Consider the following 23249-nt stretch of genomic DNA (forward strand, 5'->3'; position numbering starts at 1 on the left):
TTCCTGGGAAGGCTCCTGTTTCAGCAGTTTGGTCTGGCTAACTTTAAACTGCTAAGCAGAAGTTGGCAGACATTCACAGGCATGACAATGTTCTGTTCCTTGCCATGAAACTTGAAATGTTGAGGAAAGACTGTCATTTCATCCTTAATAGATAAATAAATCGCTGGGTGCCAGTGTAATCCTAATACTCAGAAGGCTGTGAGGATCGTGGTTCAAAGCCAGCCTGGGGAGGAAACTCCATGAGACTCTTTTTTTTTTTTTTTTGGGGGGGGGGGGTCCGGTCGTGGAGCCTGAACTCTGGGCCTGGGCGCTGTCCCTCAGCTCTTCAGCTCAAGGCTAGCGCTCTACCACTTGAGCCACAGCGCCACTTCCGGCTTTTTTCTTTTTGCTTATGTGGTGCTGAGGAATCGAACCCAGGACCTTGAGCATACAAGGCAAGCGCTCTACCACTGAGCCACCTTCCCAGCCCCTCCATGAGACTCTTTATCTCCAATAAACCAGTCAGAAAACTGGCAGTGGCACTTTGGCTCAAGTGGTAGATTGCTCACCTTGAGCTGAAGAGCTGAGGGATAGTGCCCAGGCCCAGAGTTCAAGCCCCATGACCGACCAAACACACACACACACACACACACACACACACACACACATCTAAAAATCTATGTAGAATAGCTATTGTGTGTGTGCGCGCATATGCATGCATGTATGTACTGGGGCTTGACCCAGTACTAGGGCTTCAATGATTTTGGTTGGCTTTTTCACTCAAGACTAACACTCTTATCAGCTAACTAAATTATGATACCTCTTTTATGAAGTTTTTGAAAGCTATGGTGAGGAAGATTTTAAAAGTCTAGGGAAGGATTGTAGGTGTAACTCTGTGGTAGACCGCTTGCCCGGCATGCATGAAGCCCTGGGTTCCATCCCCAGCACTAAATAACAACAACCAGAAAAGTCTAGGGGAAACACATAGAAGAATATTAAATGGAAAAGGTATCTAATATTGTGCATATTGGGCTCCCTACTATGTTAAAACAATGCCCAACACATCAAACACAGGAGATATGTCAAATGATTAATAATGGGATTGAGGTTGGTTTTTATTCTCTCTTTTTAATTGCATTTCTTAAGATTTCTGCAGTGAAATTTCTCCCATTACTTAATAGGAGACAATAATGCTTATTTTAAAACCATCCAATTCAGCTGGGTGCCAGTGGCTCACACCTGTAATCCTAGCTACTCAGGAGGCTGAGATGTGAGGATGGTGGTTCAAAGCCAGCTGGGGCAGGAAAGTCTGTGAGACTCATCTCCAATTAACCACTCAGAAAACCAGAAGTGGCGCTGTGGCTCAAGTGATAGTGCTGTAGCCTAGAGCCGAAGAGCTGAGGGACAGCGCCCAGGCCCAGAGTTCAAGCCCCATGATTGACACAAAGCAAAATAAAACCATCCACATCTTTGTTATAGCTTGGCAGGTCGAGTGAAGCACATTGTTCACCAGGCCTTCTGGGATGTCCTGGAATCAGATCTCAACGCTGACCCTCCTGAGTATGACTATGCTCTCAAGCTGTTTGAAGAAATCAGAGAGGCAAGTTGATTTTTTTAAAAATGTTTTGCTGTTATTATAAAGGTGATCTGAGGAGTTACAGTTACAGAAGTCAGGGAAAGAGTACATTTCTTTTTGGACATTGTCACCCTTTCCTTCGATCTCTCCCAGTTTTTCCCTCCCATCCCCACCCACAAGTTGTATAGTCCATTTTTCAGCATAGTATCGAGTGAGTACCACTGCTGCATTTGTTCACCCTTTGTCTCTCCATTTCTGTGCCTCTCTTACACTCCCAAAGCTATATAAATGAACAGACAAAAAGAAAGCAAAAATAGCAAAAAAGAAAAAAAAAGCCTCTTGTTTCCATTTCCTAAAGTACATTTCAATAAATATTATCCTACAAGTTGATGTTTGAGATAGACAGTACCCTGGTCCACAGCACCATTACAACAGGATACAACCATAGACTGGGAGGCTCATGAACAGTAGAAGTTCTGGAGGCTGAGATGTCTAACGCTGAAGCACCAGCAGGTTAAGTATCTGGCGAAGCCCTGTTTCCAACTCCTAGAGGACACTGCCTTGCTCATCCTCACGTTGTATAAAAGACAAGGCAGCTCTCCAGGGTTTGTTTTGTTTTGTAAGGACACTGATCCCATTAGTGATGCCCCTACCCTCAGGACCTCGTCACCTGCCACAGGCTCCATCTCGCTTACCACCCCATTGGAGACTGGGTTTCAATCTATGACTCAGGTAGGGAGGACATAAACATTCAGACTATCACAGTTAATTTTCCCCCTTGCCCTCCCCCGCCCCCCGCAAGAGACTATTTTATATTCTTTAATATTAGCCTCTCATTTTGCAAGAAATTGAGCATAGTCACTTTTAGAGTTTTTCCTGCCTCTCCTGGCAGGCAATGCTTCAAAGGACAGACTTGAGGTGGGTGCTGGTGGCTCACACCTATAATCCTAGCTACTCAGGAGGCTGAGATCTGAGGGTCACAGTGTGAAACCAGATGGACAGAAAGGTCCTCGTGAGTCCCTTACCTCCAACTAATCACTCAAAAACCAGACGTAGAACTGTAGCTCAAAGTGGTAGAGTGCTAACCTTGAGCACAAAGAATTCAGGGACAGCGCCCAGGCCCTGAGTTCAAGCCCCACAACAACAACAACAAGAAAAACAGACTCTGGAGTTAGGTGGATTAGTGATACACTTACTGTCTTTAAGTTGTAGTTTCCTAAGTACGTATAGCACCCTAACAATCATTAAATGAGATGACGGTTACTATTTATCTAGCACTTACAAGGACTGTCTCTATGCTGTGCACTAGGATGATTCTTTTGTTTTAGTCCTGATTCTATGAGGCAGTGACTCCTGTTATTTTATAGAAAGAAACTAAATTCCCCAACTCACCCAAGGTCACAGGCTTTGAGAGGTCTGAGGAATTTGAACTGAGACTCTCTGGCTCAGAGCTTTTTCTCCCAACCATGTTCTCTGAATATAAACACAGAGTCTATAATGCAGAGAAGACTTAATAACACATTGCTTTTAGAATGAACAAGAAATATGTTCAGTATACTTAAAGAAACCTATGCAGTGTTTTCATTTATCATATTATTATTTTGGTGCCCGTACTGGGGCTTGAATTCAGGGCCTGGAAGCTGTCCGTTAGTTTTTTGTTGAAGGCTGGCACTCTACTCTTTTTGTTGTTGGTGGTAGTGGTCATGGGGCTTGTACTCTGGGCTTGGGCATTGTCCTTGAGCTCTTCAGCTCAAGGCCCTCTACTGCTTGAGCCACAGCGCCACTTCCAGTTTTCTAGTGGTTTATTGGAAATGAGAGTTTCATGGACTTTCTTGCCTGAGCTGGCTTTGCACCGTGATCCTCAGATCTCAGCCTCCTGAGTAGCTAGGATTACAGGCGTGAGCCCCTGGTGCCTGGCTGGCACTCTACTCTTGAGCTCCACTTCGGGCTTTCTGCCAGTTAATTGGAATAAGTATCACAGAATTTCAAACCATGATCCTCAGTTCTCAGCCTCCTGAGTACCTAGGATTACAGGCATGAGCCATTGGCACCCAGTTTATCTATTCTTTTTTAAGAGTTCTTTTGGAATCATGATCTTCAACTTGTCCTTTCTTTGTGCTGTCTGAAGATTTTTGGAAGTGCTGTCAGTACTACCGTTTCCTTGCCAGATTTTTATTCTGATAGGTTGTTTCTGATTTCTCCCAGTAGGGGCTTTAGATTTAGAAGGTAGAGTTTTCTCTACCTTCTCTGTCCCCAGGCAGTGGTTCTTCCTATGGCATCACTGTCATTAAAACATGGCCAGGGGGCTGGGAAGGTGGCTCAGTGGTAGAGTGCTTGCCTTACATGCATGAGCCCTGGGTTCGATTCCTCAGCAACACATAAGCAGAAAATGCCAGAAGTGGTGCTGTGGCTCAAGCGGTAGAGCACAAACTTGAGCTGAAGAGCTGAGGGACAACGTCCAGGCCCAGAGTTCAGGCCTCATGATGGATAAAAAACAAAAACAAAACAAAAAAAAATGGCCAGGAAACTTGGTCATCTAGACATGACAACTTTAACCTCATCAATCATGTAATGCTGCTGATTTTTCTTTCTTTGCCCATGTAGATTCTTCTCTCTTTTCTGACTCCTGGAGGGAACCGGCTTCGCAACCAGATCTGTGAAGTTCTGGACATAGAACTTATTAGGCAGCAGGCTAAGCACAATGCCGTCGACATCCAAGGCCTCGCCAACTATGTCATCAGCACCATGGGAAAGCTCTGTGCTCCTGTGCGAGATGGCGATATCAGAGAGTTAAAGGCTACTGGCAACATTGTAGAGGTGCTCAGGTTAGACCTTTTGCTGTTTGCATTTTCTTACACTACCTTTTGATTTCATCCAGAAATTGGGGAACACAGAATAATAACAAGTCTTCCAATTTTTGACCTTAGAAGAAAACCAGATAATCAGGCAGCAAGTGAATCCTGTACATTGTGGATGGGCTTTTCACACAGAGTGGTCTAGCAAGGAAGTTGACATGCAATGAGTACTAGAGATGCAGTTATTAAAACAAACGATTCTTGACATAAGGGAATTTAATCTGAGGGGGACTTAGACCTTGAAATGAATGATAGCTGTGATGAGTGCTGTGGGAGGAGCAGTAGGGGGGTTTTAGGAGGGCCTCCAGCATGCTAACTGTATCTACTAAAGAATCTAGGAAAGCACTCTTCATTAATAAGAGTCCTTAGCTACTGTAGCGCTTAACAAGTGATTTAATGAACAGAAGTTAATTACTCATATCCCAGTCTGATTCAGGAATTCTTGGTTAGGTAGGTAACATTCCCACATGCCATTTGGGACCCAGGCTACTTCTGTCCTTGGCTGAACCCTCACCCAGGTTCTGGGCACCCTCTCAGTTCAGCTGGTGATGAAAGAAACCATGGAAAGGAATGCCAATGTGTAAACACCTCAGCCAGACACATTCCCTTGAGCATGACTGGCCACATGATTGTCCCACCTAGATTGAAAGAGAGCTGGGAAATGTAGTTACTGTCTAGAAAACCCCAAGCCACAAATCTGTTCTGAAGAGAGAGGAGCTTTTTGGTGGTCAGTTAGCCATTTCTGCTGCAGCTTTCCTAGGGAAATAAGGTGCATGTTAAGTCACCAGATGATGATCTGATCCTGCTGTGCAAACAATACTTCCTTGTGATCCCAGAGGAGAGAATAGTGTACAACACATTTCACCATGACAGGGAACATTTCTCTTTTTCTTCTTCTCCTCTTTTTCTAATAAATATAGTAATAAGCCTTGAGTTTTATGTAATTAATTTTTTTGAAAAGTAGACGATGGAAAATAGTTTGCATAGAAGAGGTAACTTCTTTTGCGACCATAGCTTCTCAAAGTGAAACTGTCTGTAAAATACGCTTTATGCATCTTTTCTGAAGCGGGAAGGTCAGTTGTGGGGCTTGAACTCTGGGCTTGGGTGCTGTCCCTGAGCTCTTCAGCTCAAGGCAAGTGCTCTACCACTTGAGCCACAGCACCACTTCCAGTTTTCTAGTGGTTAATTGGAGATAAGAGTCTCACAGACTTTTCTGCCTGGGCTGGCTTTGAACCATGATCCTCAGATCTCAGCCTCCTGAGTAGCTAGGATTACAGGTATGAGCCACTGGTGCCTGGCTATGAATCTTTTTAGAATTGTCTAAGTCCTGTCAGATTTGTGGCATCCTCACTCAAGTTTTTTTAATTATTATTGACATACAATTATCAAATAAACATCTTTTCCTTGGTCGTTCACTGAGCACCTACTGTGTGCCTCTTTCCTCCTGCACTTTACCTTCATTATGTCATTGACAGTTATAACTTCGTTCCAAAGTTGATGTTCTCTCTCACAAATGAGAAAACTGAGGCTTAAGAGAGATTAATTTGTTCATGGCATCAAACCTGGTCAGTTGCAAAGCTAGATTTGAGCATAGGACTGCCCAACTCTACAGAGAAGTAATTTTTCTCAATGTTTTACTGCCCTGACCCTTTTATCCTCTGTTCCTTATATATTGCCTCTTATTTCATTAGTATTAGAAGCTTTATGTCAGGGACTTTCTTTTTCTAATTTTTGGTGGTGCTTTCAATATCTTTCTGTTAATTTATGACTATCTATAATGGGTAAGCCAGATGTATTCTGTTGGCTACAGTAAATACTCTTGAGATGTGTGGAAGGAACATTTGGAATGTACACATAGAAGATTCTGTGAAGTGAAGTGATTTTGCCAAGTCCCTGTTGGAATTTCATAACCATGTTGATGTTTATCTTTTCCAGCCTGTAACATACAAAAATAGCTGAAGAATTTCAGTTTGACTCCTTTATTATGTGTCTATTTTAATTTCTAACATTTTTAGACAAATATTCCATGTCCTGGACCTCATGAAAATGGACATGGCCAATTTTACAATTATGAGTCTTAGACCTCACCTTCAACGCCAATTGGTAGAATATGAGAGAACCAAGTTCCAGGAAATTTTGGAAGAAACTCCAAGTAAGTGTAACACAAAAGTATATTTATGTGATACAGTAATTTTTTAAAATTTCATGTCATTCAACTTAACTTTTTTATTCTTCTCATTAATTTTTTTTTTCTAAAATTGGCCTCACATACTTAGAGATGCTTTTGTTGTCTTGGGAGATGTGCTGAACACTACCAATTTTTTTCCATTCACTCGAATTATTTCTTGAGCACCTGCCATGTTATAGATTAGAGTTATAGATACTTCAGTGGACAAACCAATAAAATCACAGCCAAGAAGCAGACATTGTAGAAGGAGTGGCAAATAAGCATATGTGTTGTCAGATTGGGGTCGATAAGGTGACAGTAGGAGTGTTTTATAGATGGGGCAACTGGGAAATCCTATTAAAGTAACAGTTGAGGATAAAGCTGATTGGGATACATTGTATACATGTGTAGAAATGTTACAATTGAAGAACTAATGTATGCTAAATAAAAATAATGAACAATTGAGCAGAGCTTGCAAAGAAATGAGGAAAGGGCATGTGAGGATCTGGGGCAAGGGATAGTGTCACCATAGGAAGCTGAAGGGTACAGAGACCATGAAGCAGAAACTAGTTTATGCATTTTGACAAACACAAGGCAGACTTTGTGGCTGGAGTAGAATGGGTAAGGAGACAGGGGCAGGGGATGAGGTTGAAAGGTAGATGAAGGCAAGTGACCTGGAGCCTTGTTAAGTTCCTTAGGAGTTTAGATTTCATTGCAAGTATAATTGGAAGTTTGTGGAGAGTTTGGGGGCAGGGAAGCAACATCTGATTTTTGTTTTTGGAAAATAGTCTGCTTCCTGAACGAGGTATATATTCATGGGAGGAAGCAGAAATACTAATTGGGTAATACTGGAATTAGACAGGCAAGAACTGATGGTAGCGGTAGAAGCAGTAAGAAGAGGTCAAATTGTGTGTGTGTGTGTGTGTGTGTGTGTGTGTGTGTGTGTGTGTGTGCACATGTGTAGGTAGGTGCCAGTACAGGAGCTTAAACTCCCAGCAGGGAGTATGTTTTTCTAGCTGAAAATTGGGGCACTTAAGTAAATTAACTTGTAATGCTATTGCATATTCTTGTGTTTCCGCCTCCTCTCTTCCAAACTTAGTGAGCACAGGGGCCATAATCACAATACTTGGTAAAATACCTGGAACAAAGTCAGCCCTCAATGGTTAACATTGAATAAATAGGCATATGGAGAAACTCTTACTATTAACCCCATGAAAAACAACAGGTCACATAGTGCTTGATGGGTTGCTTTGCTTTGCGGTCAGTCAGTATACTGTTTGTGGCGTGGAATCTTGGTAGAACAGAGAGAGTGGACTCTAGTCTGTACAATTGTGACTAGCATTACAATTGCCTGGGGCATTTAAACACAGATGCCTGAGCCCCACCTCAGGCTGATTAAGTCAGGAGCTCCAGGAGTTTTGCCCAAGACCATTATTTTTTTCTTCTTTTTAAAGCTCCCCGGGTGATTCTAAACTCAGGCAGAATTGAGAACCACCAAGCCACACTGTTGCTTTTGTTCAAGATAACTAAATAGGCTCTTAAATGTGTCAGCTGTAAATGATTAGACTTGCACTCTGAATGCTTATTACTGCCATATTGTAATTACATCCACGTGGATTTTTCACTCAGCATTCTCTGTTGGATGTCTTTTGAATAAAAGACAGCCAGTCTTTTACATCTTTATAAACGGAACTGGCTAACCACGAGCATTTGCCAAGTGAGGAAAAAAACAGACTTGTGAAATTCTGGGGGTGGTGTGGCTTCAGTGTTGCAAACAGAGTAACGCATAAATTAGCCCTGTTTAAGTGCTGGGTCTGAGGAAGAATTGCAATCTCTCTCTCTCTGTCTCTCTCTCTTTCTCTCTCTCTCCCTTCTCTTCCCCCCTCTCTCTCTGTCTCTGTCTTTCTCTGTCTCTGTGTCTCTCTCTCCCTTTAATATGTGTGCAGTCTGTATTTCTGAGTAGTTGCCACCTTGTAAATTCTATCAAATACATACTTTATTAGAACTGTGATATAAAAAGCAAGTAGTCTCTAGTGGGAAATCTTGAACTGGTTTAATGTAAGTGAATTTTGCCCTAAGGCATAAAGCCAAGTAGAAAAATATTGCCTCTAGACTTTAGGTCTTCTGGAATAGTCTTCAGTATAATTTCATTTGGTTCATGATGTAAGAGATATGAAAGTCAAGGTTGGAGGAGATTCTTGTGGACACAAATGAAATACTAATTGTCAGGTAAGTCGGGAGATTTTAGCCCCACCATTGGACATTGACCCATGTCTAGAGACTCTTGTGTCAGTTCTGCCAGGGGTAGAGAGATAGGGGCAGCTAGTGGCTAGCAGCCCAGAATGCAGCCACGTTCTACTGTGAACAGGGGAGTGTCCTATAGCAAGGGATTATCAGTCCATAATGTCAGCAGTGCCAAGACCAAGCCACTTCTTGTAGGTCAAAAGTCAGAACAAAAGCCATTTCATGATGGCCTAAAGTAATAGCTTCATAGCCCAGAGCAATTTGGGTTTCAATAAATAAGGAAAACTGGTAGCCACTGAGCCCTTGGGGAGTTATTTTTGTGTTTGGAAGTAGATTTTTGTTTGTTATTTGCTTGGTGGTTCTGAGGTTTGAATTTTGGACCTCATACTTGCTAGGCAGGCTCTCTAGCATTTGAACCATGTCCCAGCTCTTTGATGCTTTATTTATTTTTTGACAGCATCTTACTGTTTTGCCCAGTTCTAGTCTCCGATGGCAAGCCTCCTATGTATGCCTCCCACTCAGCTAAGATGTCAGGTAGTATGCCCTGTTTATTTGTGGAGATGTCGCCCCCCCCCCCTCACTAATCTTTGTCCATGCTGGCTTCCAGCTTTGATCTTCTTGATCTCCATCTTTCAAGTAGTTGGGATTTGAGGCTTGTGCTACCATGCCAAGCTCTCTGGACTTTACCCTGTTATATACAGTCCTGAGGCATGGTAGAGAACTTTCTTCTTCTTGCCTTCTTTACATTGTCTTCAAGGGGAGGGTCTCCCCTTGCAGAAACAGGCACCTGCAGAGTACCTGTGGAGCAACTTTATGTGAGTTGTAGTTGTTTAGCAGAAGAAACTGCAAACCATTAGACAAATTCCACCAATGGTAACTGCTAGGCACCTAATAATAACGTATTTTTTGAAATATGTAAGTGCTATATGCTTTAACATGAAATGAATTCAAGACCTCCTTTCCAATGATCCATCCAGAAGACTTAAACTTGGCAACTAATCTTGTTTAAAGTGAAATGCCCCCACTGGGCATTGCTACATGTTCTTTAAGTTCAAATGAAGTATAAGATTCATGTCTAGTGTCTTCCTCCCTTGCTTCTTCTTTCTATCACTTTTCCTGATGGAGCAGTCCTTGCCAAGAATCAAGGCTCTTTGCTAGGTGAACTAAAATTTCAGTTTAGGTCTATTTTTTAAGTAATGTCTGCTTTGAAGCACTGCTTTAAAGGGGTCTGCTGAGATTCCATTTCCTCAAGCTAGTGTACTGATATTTAGAAAAGTAAAATAATAAGAAGTTCTTTAAAAAAAAAAAAAAAGCCTGCTCACAGCAGCCCAGTGCTCAGCCTAGATCTCATTCCACGGAGATCACTCCTGTGTACATTCACCTCAGCAGTGAGGCAGCTGTGAGACAAGGGGAAAACCTGGCTCAGACCTGCCGAGCTTCAAACACCAAAACCAATTCAAGTGTAAACATTCATCTCCCTTTTAGAGATGTCTGGAGAGTTAAATGTTAACCTAACCATTGCTAACAGTGGATAGTTCATAGACACTAGAATGGTTCTAAGTGTTTTACATGTATTCCTTTTTTGGATCCTTACCACAAAGCAGAAAGGACGTCCAAGCTGAGTAGATTGTGATTTACCCAAGGCACACAGCTCATGAATGCCAACAACCAGACTTTAGCTCAGACTGGCTCAAAGGCCATCCTCCCAATCACTGCACCAGCCACTTACCCTACAGGGGAGACTCTAACAGAAACTGTCTCTTTATCCTGTCACACATAATTGTTCATTTATTGACCTTTCTCCCACTCGGGACTAAGGGCATAGCTGTGTCTTTTCATTCATGCTTAGCACCTAACATACAGCCTGTCATGTGAAATGTACAGATGGAAGGGTCAGTGAGGTACAGAACGAATATGTGGATCTCTGTGTCATTCTTAGATGGTCTTGAGCAAACTACAGAATGGATCAAAGAGTCTGTAGATGAAGAACTCCTTTCTCTTTCGGAGACTGCTGTAACTCCTGGGACTGAAAACAGCTCCACGCCAAGCCTGAGCCCTACATTGGTGCTAAATAACAGTTACTTGAAACTGTTGCAGTGGGATTATCAGAAAAAAGAAATACCAGAGGTGAGTTTGTTCTTCCCTCCAGTTTTCCAGGACTTAAATGACTAAGTTTGAATTTGTCCCATCTGTGTTACATATAGTTTAATGACTTCATTGAAGTCAGATTTTTTTAATGGATGTGGCATTGCTTATTTTACATTTTCACAGTATTGTGCTTCCCTTTCTGTTTTTACATTTTAAATCAATGTACTAGACACTCATGACAGATGGAACACGACTTCAAGAACTGACAGAAAAGCTGAATCAATTGAAAATGATTGCCTGTCTGTCTCTAATTACCAACAACATGGTGGGTGCGATTACAGAAGGCCAGCCTGAGCTTGCAAACAGGTTAAAAAGGATCTCAGCTGTTCTACTTGAAGGCATGAATAAAGAGTAAGTTTCCTGTGTTGGTTTGTTCTCCCAGACACTAAGGTTCTGTATATGCTTTAGGGAGCCAGCAGAATTCTGGATCTGATCCTCAGGATTGTATTTTAAAAATGATTACCTTACAGCTTCTTTTTCTAGAATTTCTTTCAATATCTCTGAAAGCCTAGATATCCTTTGATAGGAAAGGAGAAGCCTTTTCCGTGGCAAGTGCCAGGGTGAGTATAGTGTTTCTCCTTCTGATGGCTGTGGCAAGAGCTTTTCTCTGATAGTACCGTGGGAAAAAAACACTAGAAATCCACGCAGTCCAGTGTTTAGCATTGCCCTCATCACAGAGGACTGTTAGGACTCAATTGATCTATTCTTCACTTGTCTGCAGTGAAAAGTTTATAGATTTCATGAATTCAACCTGCTACAAAGCCTTTACAAGTGGTAACAATTCTGTCCTTCGGATCATTCAAAGATTGGATACAGAAGTGGAAATGTGGCTCAACTGGCTTGCATGAAAAAAGCCAAGCAAGAGCATGAGGTCCCTAGTTCAAATCCCAGTACTGGTGCATGTGCGAACACACACACACACACACACACACACACTTACACACAAAAGATAATGATGCAAATCTAGTAAAAGTTTTGTTTTGAGTTCATTCATCTCTCAGTATTTCTTTTTCATGAACTGCTATAATTCTATTTAGATCATCCCACTAAAAATTTGTCTAAGTCAGGAAATTCCTAGTTTAGTCAACAACCAGATGTTTCTGTAGATCTAATAATGCCCTGCTGGTTCACCTTCTAGATGTTTTCAGGGACGTATCTTCTCTGTTCCTGTCATTGGAATTGGGAGATGCACCTATCCTTCCATCCATTACTTAGCATACAGATCCCTTAATAAAATTCTAGTCTAGGATCCTAAGAGGTTGAGGATCCAAACTTCTCATTGTAAGCTGAAGCACAGAAAATGAATAGAATTTGCTTTGGACTGCACAGACAGAAAAGGACAAAACAGGCTTGAGTGCTGATCTGAGTCTCTCAAGGCCTTTCTGATTCTCTTGCAAGCCTACCGTGTTCCATTTTTTCTGTTTTGTTTTTATCTTTTTTTTTAATGTCCCAGGACCTGAAACCTCTAATGGAACAAAACAAAACAAAACAACCCAACAAGCTTCTTTCTCTGGCTTTGCAGCTGGTCTTAGCATGTTCCTTGCCATTAGTGAACATCCAATGCTGCTTAGTGTTAATATAAAATACATAGAAACTGGCCATTGAGCCAGGTGATAGTGGCTCACATCTGTAAGCCTAGCTACTGAGGAGGTTGAGATCTGAGCATCAAGGTTCAAAGGCAGCCAGTGGAAGAAAGTACATGAGACTCATCTCTAATTAACCACCAAAAAGCTGGAAGTGGAGTTATAGCTCAAGTGGTAGAGAGCCATCTTGAGTGAAAAAGCTGAGAGCTGGGCACAGGTGGCTCACACCTATAATCCTAGCTACTCAGGTGGCTGAGATCTGAGGATCACGGTTCAAAGCCAGCCTGGGCAGAAAAGTCACCATAAGATTCTTATCTCCAATTAACCACTCAAAAACTGGAAGTGGTGCTGTGGCTCAAGTGACAGAGCACTAGCCTTGAGCACAGAGAGGCTCCTGCACAGCACCCAGCCCCTGAGCAAGCCCCAGAACTGGCCAAATAAACCACTAACACACACACACACACACACACACACACACACACACACACACACACACACACACACACACACACACACACAACCACATGCATGCATGCATGCACACAAACAAGAAGAAAAAAGCTGGCCACTTAAAACACTGGCCACTGTTCAGCTAGCCAATCTTTAGGTTCCAGCTCTGCCACTGTCTTGTTACACATGATTGAACAAGTTCCTGAATCACTTTGAGCCTCACTTTTCACCTTGTAAATAGGGAATAATAACTGTGTCTGCCTTGGAGCGTTGAGAATTTAAGATGATTCATGTGAAACTCAGTACAGATGTCTGGCAACATAGCATTTACTTAATGAATGTTTGCTATAAACAACTGTTTGGGTGTTAAATCATCTTTATAGTTTTATCTGGTTGTTTATCTTGCAGTTACCTTTCAATTTTTCTCTTTCATTAGACAATGAATATAGTTAGATCTCAAGCAGAATTCTCATTGTAGGCGAGTGATGGCAATCATAATAAAGCAGACGATCCCAAATAGCCAGGACATCTTGCTGTCACTTAAATTTGGCTTGATGATGTACCTCAGACGTGAGCATTACTTTTGCCTTTATTGTGAATAGGAAGCCTTGCCTAAAATTAAATTTCTCCTTCAGTCTGAGGAATCACTGATTAAAGTGAGAGAAAGAGTTGTAATGGATAAAGCACCTAAGGTAAAAACTTTGTCTTGATCCACCCCTGCCAAAGGTAGGTCTAGTATTGGCAAATTCCAGTCAACAAACAACATTTACTTCTTATTGCTGTTCATATTCACAGTAGTGATAGCTCATTATTTTCTCTTTTTTTCTTCTCATTAAACTACCTCCCTGACAATCTACTAAAAATTAATATAGCAAGTTCAGTGGGAGAGTATGGATTTGAGCTAAGGTCTGAACCACACCATAACTGACATTCTAATTCACTCCATTGTGCTACTGCCTTTCAGCAGGCCCTTGTCTTATTCTTTAATTTCCATTTCACACTGTCCTTTTGTTTGTTGGTAGGGATTGAACTCAGAGGTCCCTCACTTGCTAAGGAAGCACTCTGCCACTTAGACCACATCCTCAGTTCTCAAGTCAATTGAGAGATTCTTTCTGGAAAGTGAAATATCATTTGAAATTATTCCTTAATAGTGTGGGTCCAAATAACGCCTCTGTACTTAGCTTTTTTCCTTACCTATTAGAGAAGCTACTCCTTATTATGATTATTTAGCAGTTACTTGAGAATAATAATAGAGAAGAAATTTTTTAACCTTTGGTCATGATCAACAATGAAAACTTAAGAAATTTGGTGACCTTGGTTTTGATTGATGTTACAGATTTACCGTTCAAGTATAGGAAAATGAACTGATTGTACCTCATGTTCCAAGTTTTTTGGGAAAAAAAATGTATGAATCAATTCTCTCAAACCAATGGATGGATATTTAGGAAGTACATTTCTGTTTCCCGTCTCTTTCTGATAACCTACATGTAAATGTTGTTGCAGACTTACTTTTAGGGACCATGCTTTAATACCCATGCTTTTCTGTTTGGACACTTAAGTACACTATATATATATATATATATATTTTTTTTTTTTTTTTTTGTCAGTCATGGGGCTTGAACTCAGGGCCTGAGTTCTGTCCTTCAGCTTTTCAGCTCAAGGCTAGCACTCTACCACTTGAGCCCAGCAGCCACTTCCGGCTTTTTTTTTCTGTTTATGTGGTCCTGAGGAATTGAACCCAGGGACTCAAACATGAGAGGCAAGCACTTTACCACTGAGCCACCTTCCCAGCCCAACATATTGTATACTTTTAAGCACTTAAAAATCTGTCACATGGTTTTGGAGGCTTGGCTCAGTGGTAGAACACCTGTATAACAAGCATGAGGCCCTGAGTTCAAACCTCAGTATCACAAAAATATGAATAACATAAATATCTGTTACATCTGGGGATAGTAGTTAGGAGTTACTATTTTCTGTGTTTATTCAAATAGCAGTAAATATTGCCCTTGTAAGAGAAAATCTGTAGACATCTGAAGTGAGTTGGTATAATTAAAAAAATAAAAAAACAACAATAACAATAAAGAAAACACCCAAAGAATAGAAACTTACCTTGAAGAGATTTCATTTTACGTTTTATAGGAACTTTAACTTGAAGGAAGCCCTGAAGTCTATTGGTGTTCAGACTTGCATTGAGGTTAACAAGACCCTGAAAGAGCGAGATTTACCTGTTCTAAATGCAGAGATTCAAGCTAATCTTATAGGTCAATTTTCAAGCATTGAAGATAAAGACAGTTCTATCTGGTCCTTGGTTGGTGAGTACTCTTTATTATTATTGTTGTTATTCTGCTTCAGTTTAATTTGTTTTTAATTTTTGACTAATGCTGTCAACCATATCTTATTCTTTAACACATTTCTAAAAATTTCAGTTCTTGGAGCATTCCAGATTTTGGATTTTCAGATAAGGGATGCTCAACCAATAAAAATCTACATAAATATTCTAAAAGTCCAGTAAACCACAAAAGTCACATATTACAAATCCCAAGCATTTTGGATAAAAGATACTCAACCTGTACATGCTTTTGGAGGATAAATGTTAATATTTATATAGATATAGATATATAGCTAAGTATGTAAGTATAAATAATACTTTCAAAGGTCTGAGATCACGTGACAACCCTTACTCGGATACCTTCACATGCTGGCATGTATCTTCCTTACAGTGAGCAGTCTCAAAGCAGACAGTTAAAACCTGAGAGATTGTGTTCCTAGGAGGAAGAAGGGAAGAATAAGGATTGATGTAGAAGTCTTGCTGTGTGCTGCTAGGTCTCCACTAGTATTCAGGCCTCCTGCACACAGGGTGTGTGGTTGATCACTACGGTGTCCCTGCACAATACTGAGCCCATAGAGGAATGTAATAACATTCTGTGGAATGAGTGAATGCATGGCAGACTTGCAAAGGCAAAGTAACTCTCATTCAGGGTCACATAAGAAGCTGGGACAGAGTTGATATCCTTACCCAACCTGTTTGACTCCAGAGCTCACATGCCTAACTGCTCTGCCAGGTGCTTACGGCAGAGCTGAGTACCGCTACCACTGCTGTTGATAGACTACAATCATAGTGTGTCTGTGCCTTTGCTTTACATGAGGGAAGTATTTGTAGAAGGAAAAGGAAGGGGAAGCAGGGAGGAAATGCCTTTTAAAATCTGGTAAGACAGCTTTTGTTCACCTAGCTCTCCCTGGTACAACCTTCCTGTCCTTTTGCATAATGAAAACATTTCTTTTTTGACCTCACAGTATTGTTGTCTTGGAACTTGAGTGACTCTGGAGTGTCACTCCTCAGAAGCCAAGGACACACCTTTGGCAGAGACTTCTGTTTAGCTGCTCCTGTCGCTGTAGTTTTGGCCTAGAAAACTGAGCTGTCCATTGAGGAGACAGAACTAGTGAACATAATAGTAGTGTTTTGAAAGGGTTTCATTTTTAAACCTTCTTGTGGGAAAATATTTGAACTCTATCACCTGTGATGATGATAAGCCTGGGCCTGTGAGTCAGGCAGCTAGTCTCAAGGAGGATGTAGCACACCGTCTGTGGGCTTTCTGCATGCACCAGCACCAGAAGAAATTAAACACAGGAAGCCTGGTGTGCACCAGTGACAATCCTCACTACTCAAGAGGCTGACATCGGAGGACCACAGTTCAAAGCCAGCTCCAGCAGAATAATTTGTGAGACACATGTCTCTTTAACCATCATAAAGTCAGAAGTGAAGCTGTGGTTCAAAGGGTAAAGCACCAGCCTTGACCAACAACAACAACAAAAAGGCAACCTGGGTTCAAGGCATAGTACCAGCATCAATCAATCAATAAATCAGTCAATAAATAAGCCTTCAATCAGTTATAGTAGATCCCTGGCATGTAAGAAAGGCTATAGTCTAGCTACAGTTGTCTCCTTATGTTTTTTCCTGTAGTTTTCTTAGTTGATGTGCTATTTATGCACAAAAGGGGTTGCACTTCCCACTGTCTTCTTAACCTTCTGAAAAGATCACTGGAAAGGGAGTTTTCTTTCAAACCAGTTTTTTTAAGTGTACAAAAGCCAGGAAAAATTATTTGTGTGCTGTGTAGATTACTTGGATGCCTATAACCATGTCATTTTGAAAAGTAATTTTCAATTGTCCAAGTGGTATATAATAAATTCTTCTTGTGGAAATATTACAGGTAAAGCTTAAGTTACCTATGCCTGCCTTTTCTAGCCTCCTTTCCTCCTTGGACCTTATTATTTTTGGTTTAGTGTTTACCTTTGTAACTTCTTTCCATTTCATTCTCATTTAAATTCAGTCAGCATTTATGATATTCTTGCCACATAACAGATGAGAATTTAAAGATATGAAAGACATAGCCCTCATCTTTAGTGAGCTTATGATTGAATACAGGACAGAGATACCCTCTCAACTGGCAGTGTTATGCTGTGATAACAGAGGCCAGAAAAAAAAACACAGAAAAGAGGTAACCTTAGATTCTGAAAGATGTTTTGACTTTCACTAAGACATGGACATTGGAAACTTTTTGGCTGTAGACCAGATCAAACCAAAACACAATTTGGGGAAGAAGTATTTGACAATAAGAGCTTCATGAATGTATCCAATGGAATTTATTCCTCCTAGTCAGCTTTCTTATTTGTGAAGCTTTTGGTTCCAAAGCCAGAGTCCTTAGAGCCCTGTGATCTGTAGCAGTTTGCCCAATACTAGTCCAATATAACTGCCACCCAATCACCATGTGTATTTGCAAGCTTTCATGTAGTAGGCTCAGACTCGAATCTACTAAAGCAGGGAAGGTGGCATACTTTCTCAGTGCCTCCTGATAGTTGGCTGTGACTGTATGATTTGTTACCAAACCAGGACACTTTTATAAGAATACTCTAATTATGCCACAAGTGTAAACTTCAACTATCCTGGCAATACTTAGATGTGTGATTACTCTTACCTTAATGGTAATTTGGTCCTGCAAGTTTGCTACATCTTTAGGATTTTTTTTTGGTTAAAAAAAAAAACAAGGGGGGCTGGGAAAGTGGCTCAGTGGTAGAGAGCTTGCCTTGCATGCCTGAGGCCCTGGGTTCGACTCCTCAGCACCACATAAGCAAAAAGAAAAAAGCCGGAAGTGGCGCTGTGGCTCAAGTGGTAGAGCGCTAGCCTTGAGCTGAAGAGCTGAGGGACAGCGCCCAGGCCCAGAGTTCAGGACCCACGACCAGAACCAAAAAACAAACAAACAAAAAAAAAACCAAGGGTTAGAATCTCTATGTGAAATTCTGTGATTTTAAATAGCTTCTAGTAAATAAAAAATCCTAGGATATTGGTCAAACCCATAGTATGTCAGTTTACAAACAGCTTCAAGTAAGTAATTGTAATGGTGATGTGGAGGATTGACTTTTGTGAAAGATTCCCCCAGAGGCTCCTCTTTTTAACATTAATCAGTGATTGCTGTATAATAAGGATACCTTAAAACTCCATTGCTATCAGACACCCATGACTCACGCCTGTAACCCTAGTTACTCAAGAGGCACAATTTAAAGCAAGCCCAAGCAGAAAAGCATACAAGTTTCTTTCTCCAAATAACCAGCAAAATACCTCAAAGGCCTCTGAGTTCAAGTCCATGAACAGGGCAGGGCAAGGTAAAACAATAGTTTGGGGGGAGGAAGTCATTTATTATGACTACTTACAAGTCTGTAGGGCAACTGGGTAGTTCTTGTGATTTTGTTGTACTTACTCACCTGTGGCTCGGGTTGGTAAGCCTTGCTGATCTTAGCTGAACTTTTGTCGAATATTTTGGGTTTGGCTGGCTACAGGCTGCTGAGGATGGTCTCAGATAGAACCCACATTTCTTCCACTTAGTCTTATCCTTGAACACACCCAGCCTTGTTCCCATAGCCATGGTAAGCAGAGAGTATGGGTGTGAGTTGTGCCTATTCACCTTGATCATGTGACACATAAAGGTACTTTTTTTTTTCACCCTTCAGATAAACGAATCCAGCTATACATGAAAAGCCTGCTTTGTCTTCCAAGCCCACAAAAGTGTATGCCTCCCATTCCAGGAGGCCTTGCTGTCATCCAGCAGGAGCTCGAGGTGCTAGGCTCCCGATATGCTAACATTGTGAACCTCAACAAACAAGTGTATGGACCATTTTATGCAAATATACTCCGAAAGCTACTCTTTGGAGAAGAAGCCATGGGGAAGGTGGATGCTTCACCTCCAACTAACTGAAGAGGAACTGATATGGAAGAAATATGAGAAACCCAGCCCTTTGGTACCCAGTCCCATTTCTATGGCATTACAGATGCAGCACATTCTTAGTACTGTCTGTGGCGCAGTGTTAGCCCAAATGTGTATAATCTGGTAATGTTAGAGCAGTACTGAAGACCCACACATCCCTTACAGCCTCTTTGTATATCATTTTCAAGTTTAAAACACACATTTTTAATGAGTGAACAAAAAGGAATTTTTAATTATATTACCTATCCAATTCTGGTGTTTTCTTAAGCATTTGCATTTGTTTGCCCTCTAAAGATCTGGTCTACTCATTTGTCACTATCATACCTAATGACTTCTAATTTTCTACAACTTCCTAAAGGGTGGAAAGTTGTGAGGACAACTAAGGGAATTGATATTCTGAATAAATGATACAACATAAGCATAATTGTATTGGAAATGTACCATTACTTTTTACTGATAAAGCAATTTACATAGTAAGTCCTCCAATTTCCACAAACATACCAAATCATATTTTGTAATACCAATTGTCAGTATTTATTTAGAAGTTAAATTAATTCAGTACACTTAATGCTGTACATATATTATATATATTTTAGATAAACCCTTCCATGTTTGTTAATGAAAAAAGAAATATATCCTTTTCTTCTACAATGTTATTCTAGAGGTTGGGTCCTTCTTATAAATTTATCTACTCTCTGAGAGAAAAACAAATTTGCACAGATATATCAGTGAATGCCTCTGCAGCATATTCACAGGTTTATAGAAGATTTTGATATTTTTATGAAAGGCAAGGCTGATTTGAATCAGCTGCCTTGTAAAAAGAGAAGTTTACAATAAAAATGAGATCCCATTCCTGATGAAGTTCACATCTAAAAAAAACACAAACTGTGGGTTTCTGAACCATATAACTTAACCTAGCAAATGCCTTTTGTGCTAAGCAAATCTTGACCTGCTGTGACCACAGTGCTCTTGTGAGTAGCAACAATTAGCCATTCCTGAGCATGAATGGAACCCAGCACAGCTGGATGGTAGCTGTCATTGGATTTTAGAGAGGTTTAGCTTCTTCCAGGATCACTCATTTTTGGCAGGCTGAAGGAAGTGCTACAGGCTAGGGACACTGGGTTTGGAAAGTACTTCAGCTGGAAACATGTTTTCAATTGTTTTGTTTTCCAAGGGCCCATTGGACATCAGCAATTTGGTGGAGAAGAGTGGGTAAGAAGTAAAATGAGTACTCCTTTTTTCCTCAACTTCTTTTTCCTCCCCTCAACCTCCACCCTTAGGGTGTTCCTGCAGAAACAACTCTGTACATGAATGATCTCCTGATACTTGGGAGGATCTGCTAAAAACTTTAGGAAATCCCAAACATCAGCTTTCCTCTCAATGTCCAAGAGATAACACAGCCATTCTGTTTATGTAAGCAGTTGTTGTTAGTGGATTTTCCTAAGGAGCTCACCCTGCTCTGACCCATTTTGTCCTCCTGCAGTTCTGGTCTGCCATGATTCTCTATGCTTAGAAACCACACGGTGCTGAAGACTTCTGTCTTCATTTTTTTTTTTCTCTGAAGCTGAAGTTATTCTGAGCTGTGATCATGTGGGGGGCCTGGCAGCGGGGAGGAAGGGAATTGTTAGGTAGTATGCATTTTTGTTGCTTTCTGGAGTGAACGGTATATTTAGCAGTTGGTGTATGTTTTTATTATCATATTGGAAGCCAGTTGATATTCACTTATATACTTGATTATACTGCAGGTTGCCTGCAGAGAAAACAATGTGCAAACATTTTAAAACTGCATTTAAAATGAAGGGCATTTTGCTTTTTTTTTTTAAGTGACAAAGTAAATCTGTCTCAAATCTGGATTTAGGCAACTACATTTGTTAGAATTTTAAAAATCATATTCCTTAGTGTGTTTATTTAGCTTTTACTCAAATGTTTACTTCTACTTTTGAGGCTTTCCTAGTATGGTCCTGTTTTGTAATGTAAATTTTATTATCAAGCACCATATGCACATTTTCATTCTGCTAAAATATATGCACTAAATTTTAAAACATTAAAAATTATTTCAAGAGCACAGTGCTGCCTCTGTTTTCTATATTTGCGTGGCTCAGTCTTGCATGGCATAATGGACAGTATTATAATTACTCTGGAATGATTCTTACGTGTAGATGGTCAGAGCCTTAACAGACATCCATCAGGTTCTGCTAACTCATTCATTCATTCAACAAGCACCTTATTTAGCATCAACTGAGTGTCAAGAAGTACCCCGCTGCGATATGTAGAAGTTGACACAGTTACTGTCCTTAAGCAGTATAAAATTTAGTAAAAAAAAAAAAAAGTGTGAACAATTATAGTAAAGTGTAATAAGGGCTATGAAATAACCATGCTAGAAAAGAAAAGATTATCAAACTCTAGGTCATGGAGAAGATAATTCTTAGGGTAAAACATGAAGAAAACAGAGAACCAAAAAATGAAAATGCTCAAGAGACCAAATACACAGAATACTATGATTTAGAGAAATGCTGAGTTCAGGAACCAACGTAAGTGGGGAGAGTGAAATAATGGGAGAAAACAAGACAGTTGAAAAGTTTTTATAGACACCATACTGAGCTAGCTTCCTTCCATCCCTTTCTTCCTTCTTCCCTCTCTCCTTTCCTTTCCTTTTGTTCTTTAAAGGATATAGGATAAAGTAGTATTAAATCTTTGAAACAGAAGGTCAAGAACTAATTTATGTGTTGTATTTGTATGTACACATACTCACACAGGAACACAGAAATAAAAATCAGCTCTGGATAATTGACATAGTGAAAGAGTTTTTGGTTGTATAGATACAACACTAATTAGAGGAAGCAGGAACCAAAGCAATCCAAGTCACAGGAATCTAGCCACACTGTGATTGATTTCTGAACTGCCTTGTTTCTTTGCTTCATTGGCTTAAGGTGGTACTCCTAAACATCAAAATTCCCTGAATGAGACTAGATCAACTCCCTACACTGTAAATTGTAGGGCATGGAATGAGGGAGTAGAAACCTGGCGGGACCTAGTTGGGAAAAGTTCCTTTTGGAAAGAGTATACTTAGGAGCAGAAAGAGACAACAAAACCACTATAACATGTACTCATGAGGTTTCTAAAATTTGAATGTGAGAAAAGTATGAGGAGAGCACTCAACCCAGCGGTGGTTCTGAGATATCCTGATCCAAAAGATGATGTAAGGAAAGACAGTTATGTGAAGTCAGCCTTTATTAGACTTTGCAGACAAACTGCTAAACAAACAATACCCAAGTCCCAGTAGTCCCAGGGTAAGATTATTTCTCAAAGCAAGGAGTGCGACGGTGGAGTGTACTCTATGTCTACTCCATTCAGCCATCAGAGACTCAACTTCTATCCATCCCATGGCTTAGCTCTCTCCTAGATCCTGAGTCTCCACTCATATGTGGGGAGGTGGGGCGCAAAGCTCACCATTTCCCCTCAGAATTTAATCTTGGGGCCTCATCTGAAGGCAAGGGAGGTTGGCGTGGCTATTGGTGAGCAGTAACAGTCTCTAACAGTCTCTACTTCAGATCCCCAAAGTTTCCTTGAATAAGCGCCAGTGAATTTTTCTCTCCATAGAATGAGATTGAAAATCTTGTGTCTACTCTGATCTCTTAGGGTTAAAATACCAAGAGCATCATGAAAAGAGGATTTTGAAGCCAGGTCCAGGGTAATCAATGGAGAGTTCTGTGGTTGATTGGCCAAGTCTGCCACAAATGTGGAGAATGCTAGACTCTGTATAAAATATTTTTGCTTCACATTTGCATCTTTCTCAAGATGAAATTTCTCCCCTCTGGGGCTGTTAAATTCCAAAATTCTCAACTCATCATTTAGTAATAGTATAGGACTAAGAGTCATAAGGTCTGAGTTTGAATTTACTCATATTTCATAGCAAGAGGATCTCAATTCATCTTTTACTCTCTCTGAACCTGTTTTCTAATCTTCTTATCAGGCAAAGCTATCATACAC

The 23249-nt window shown here is 40.6% G+C and overlaps 1 protein-coding gene across 1 annotated transcript in view; it reads left to right on the forward strand.

The window, feature by feature from the left end:
• Tcp11l2 (t-complex 11 like 2) overlaps positions 1 to 21324 on the forward strand; it is a 34633-nt gene extending 13309 nt beyond the window's left edge. Inside the window, exons 4-10 of the mRNA XM_042693155.1 lie at positions 1459 to 1579; positions 4160 to 4380; positions 6426 to 6562; positions 10761 to 10948; positions 11139 to 11320; positions 15142 to 15314; positions 19006 to 21324. Coding sequence (XP_042549089.1) covers positions 1459 to 1579; positions 4160 to 4380; positions 6426 to 6562; positions 10761 to 10948; positions 11139 to 11320; positions 15142 to 15314; positions 19006 to 19250 — 1267 coding nt within the window. The 3' untranslated portion in view covers positions 19251 to 21324. The remainder of the gene's footprint in view (positions 1 to 1458; positions 1580 to 4159; positions 4381 to 6425; positions 6563 to 10760; positions 10949 to 11138; positions 11321 to 15141; positions 15315 to 19005) is intronic.
• The last annotated feature ends 1925 nt before the right edge of the window (positions 21325 to 23249 follow it).

Source organism: Dipodomys spectabilis, unplaced genomic scaffold (genome assembly GCF_019054845.1).
Source record: "Dipodomys spectabilis isolate Male_0828 unplaced genomic scaffold, ASM1905484v1 ptg000163l, whole genome shotgun sequence".
NCBI lineage: Eukaryota > Metazoa > Chordata > Mammalia > Rodentia > Heteromyidae > Dipodomys > Dipodomys spectabilis.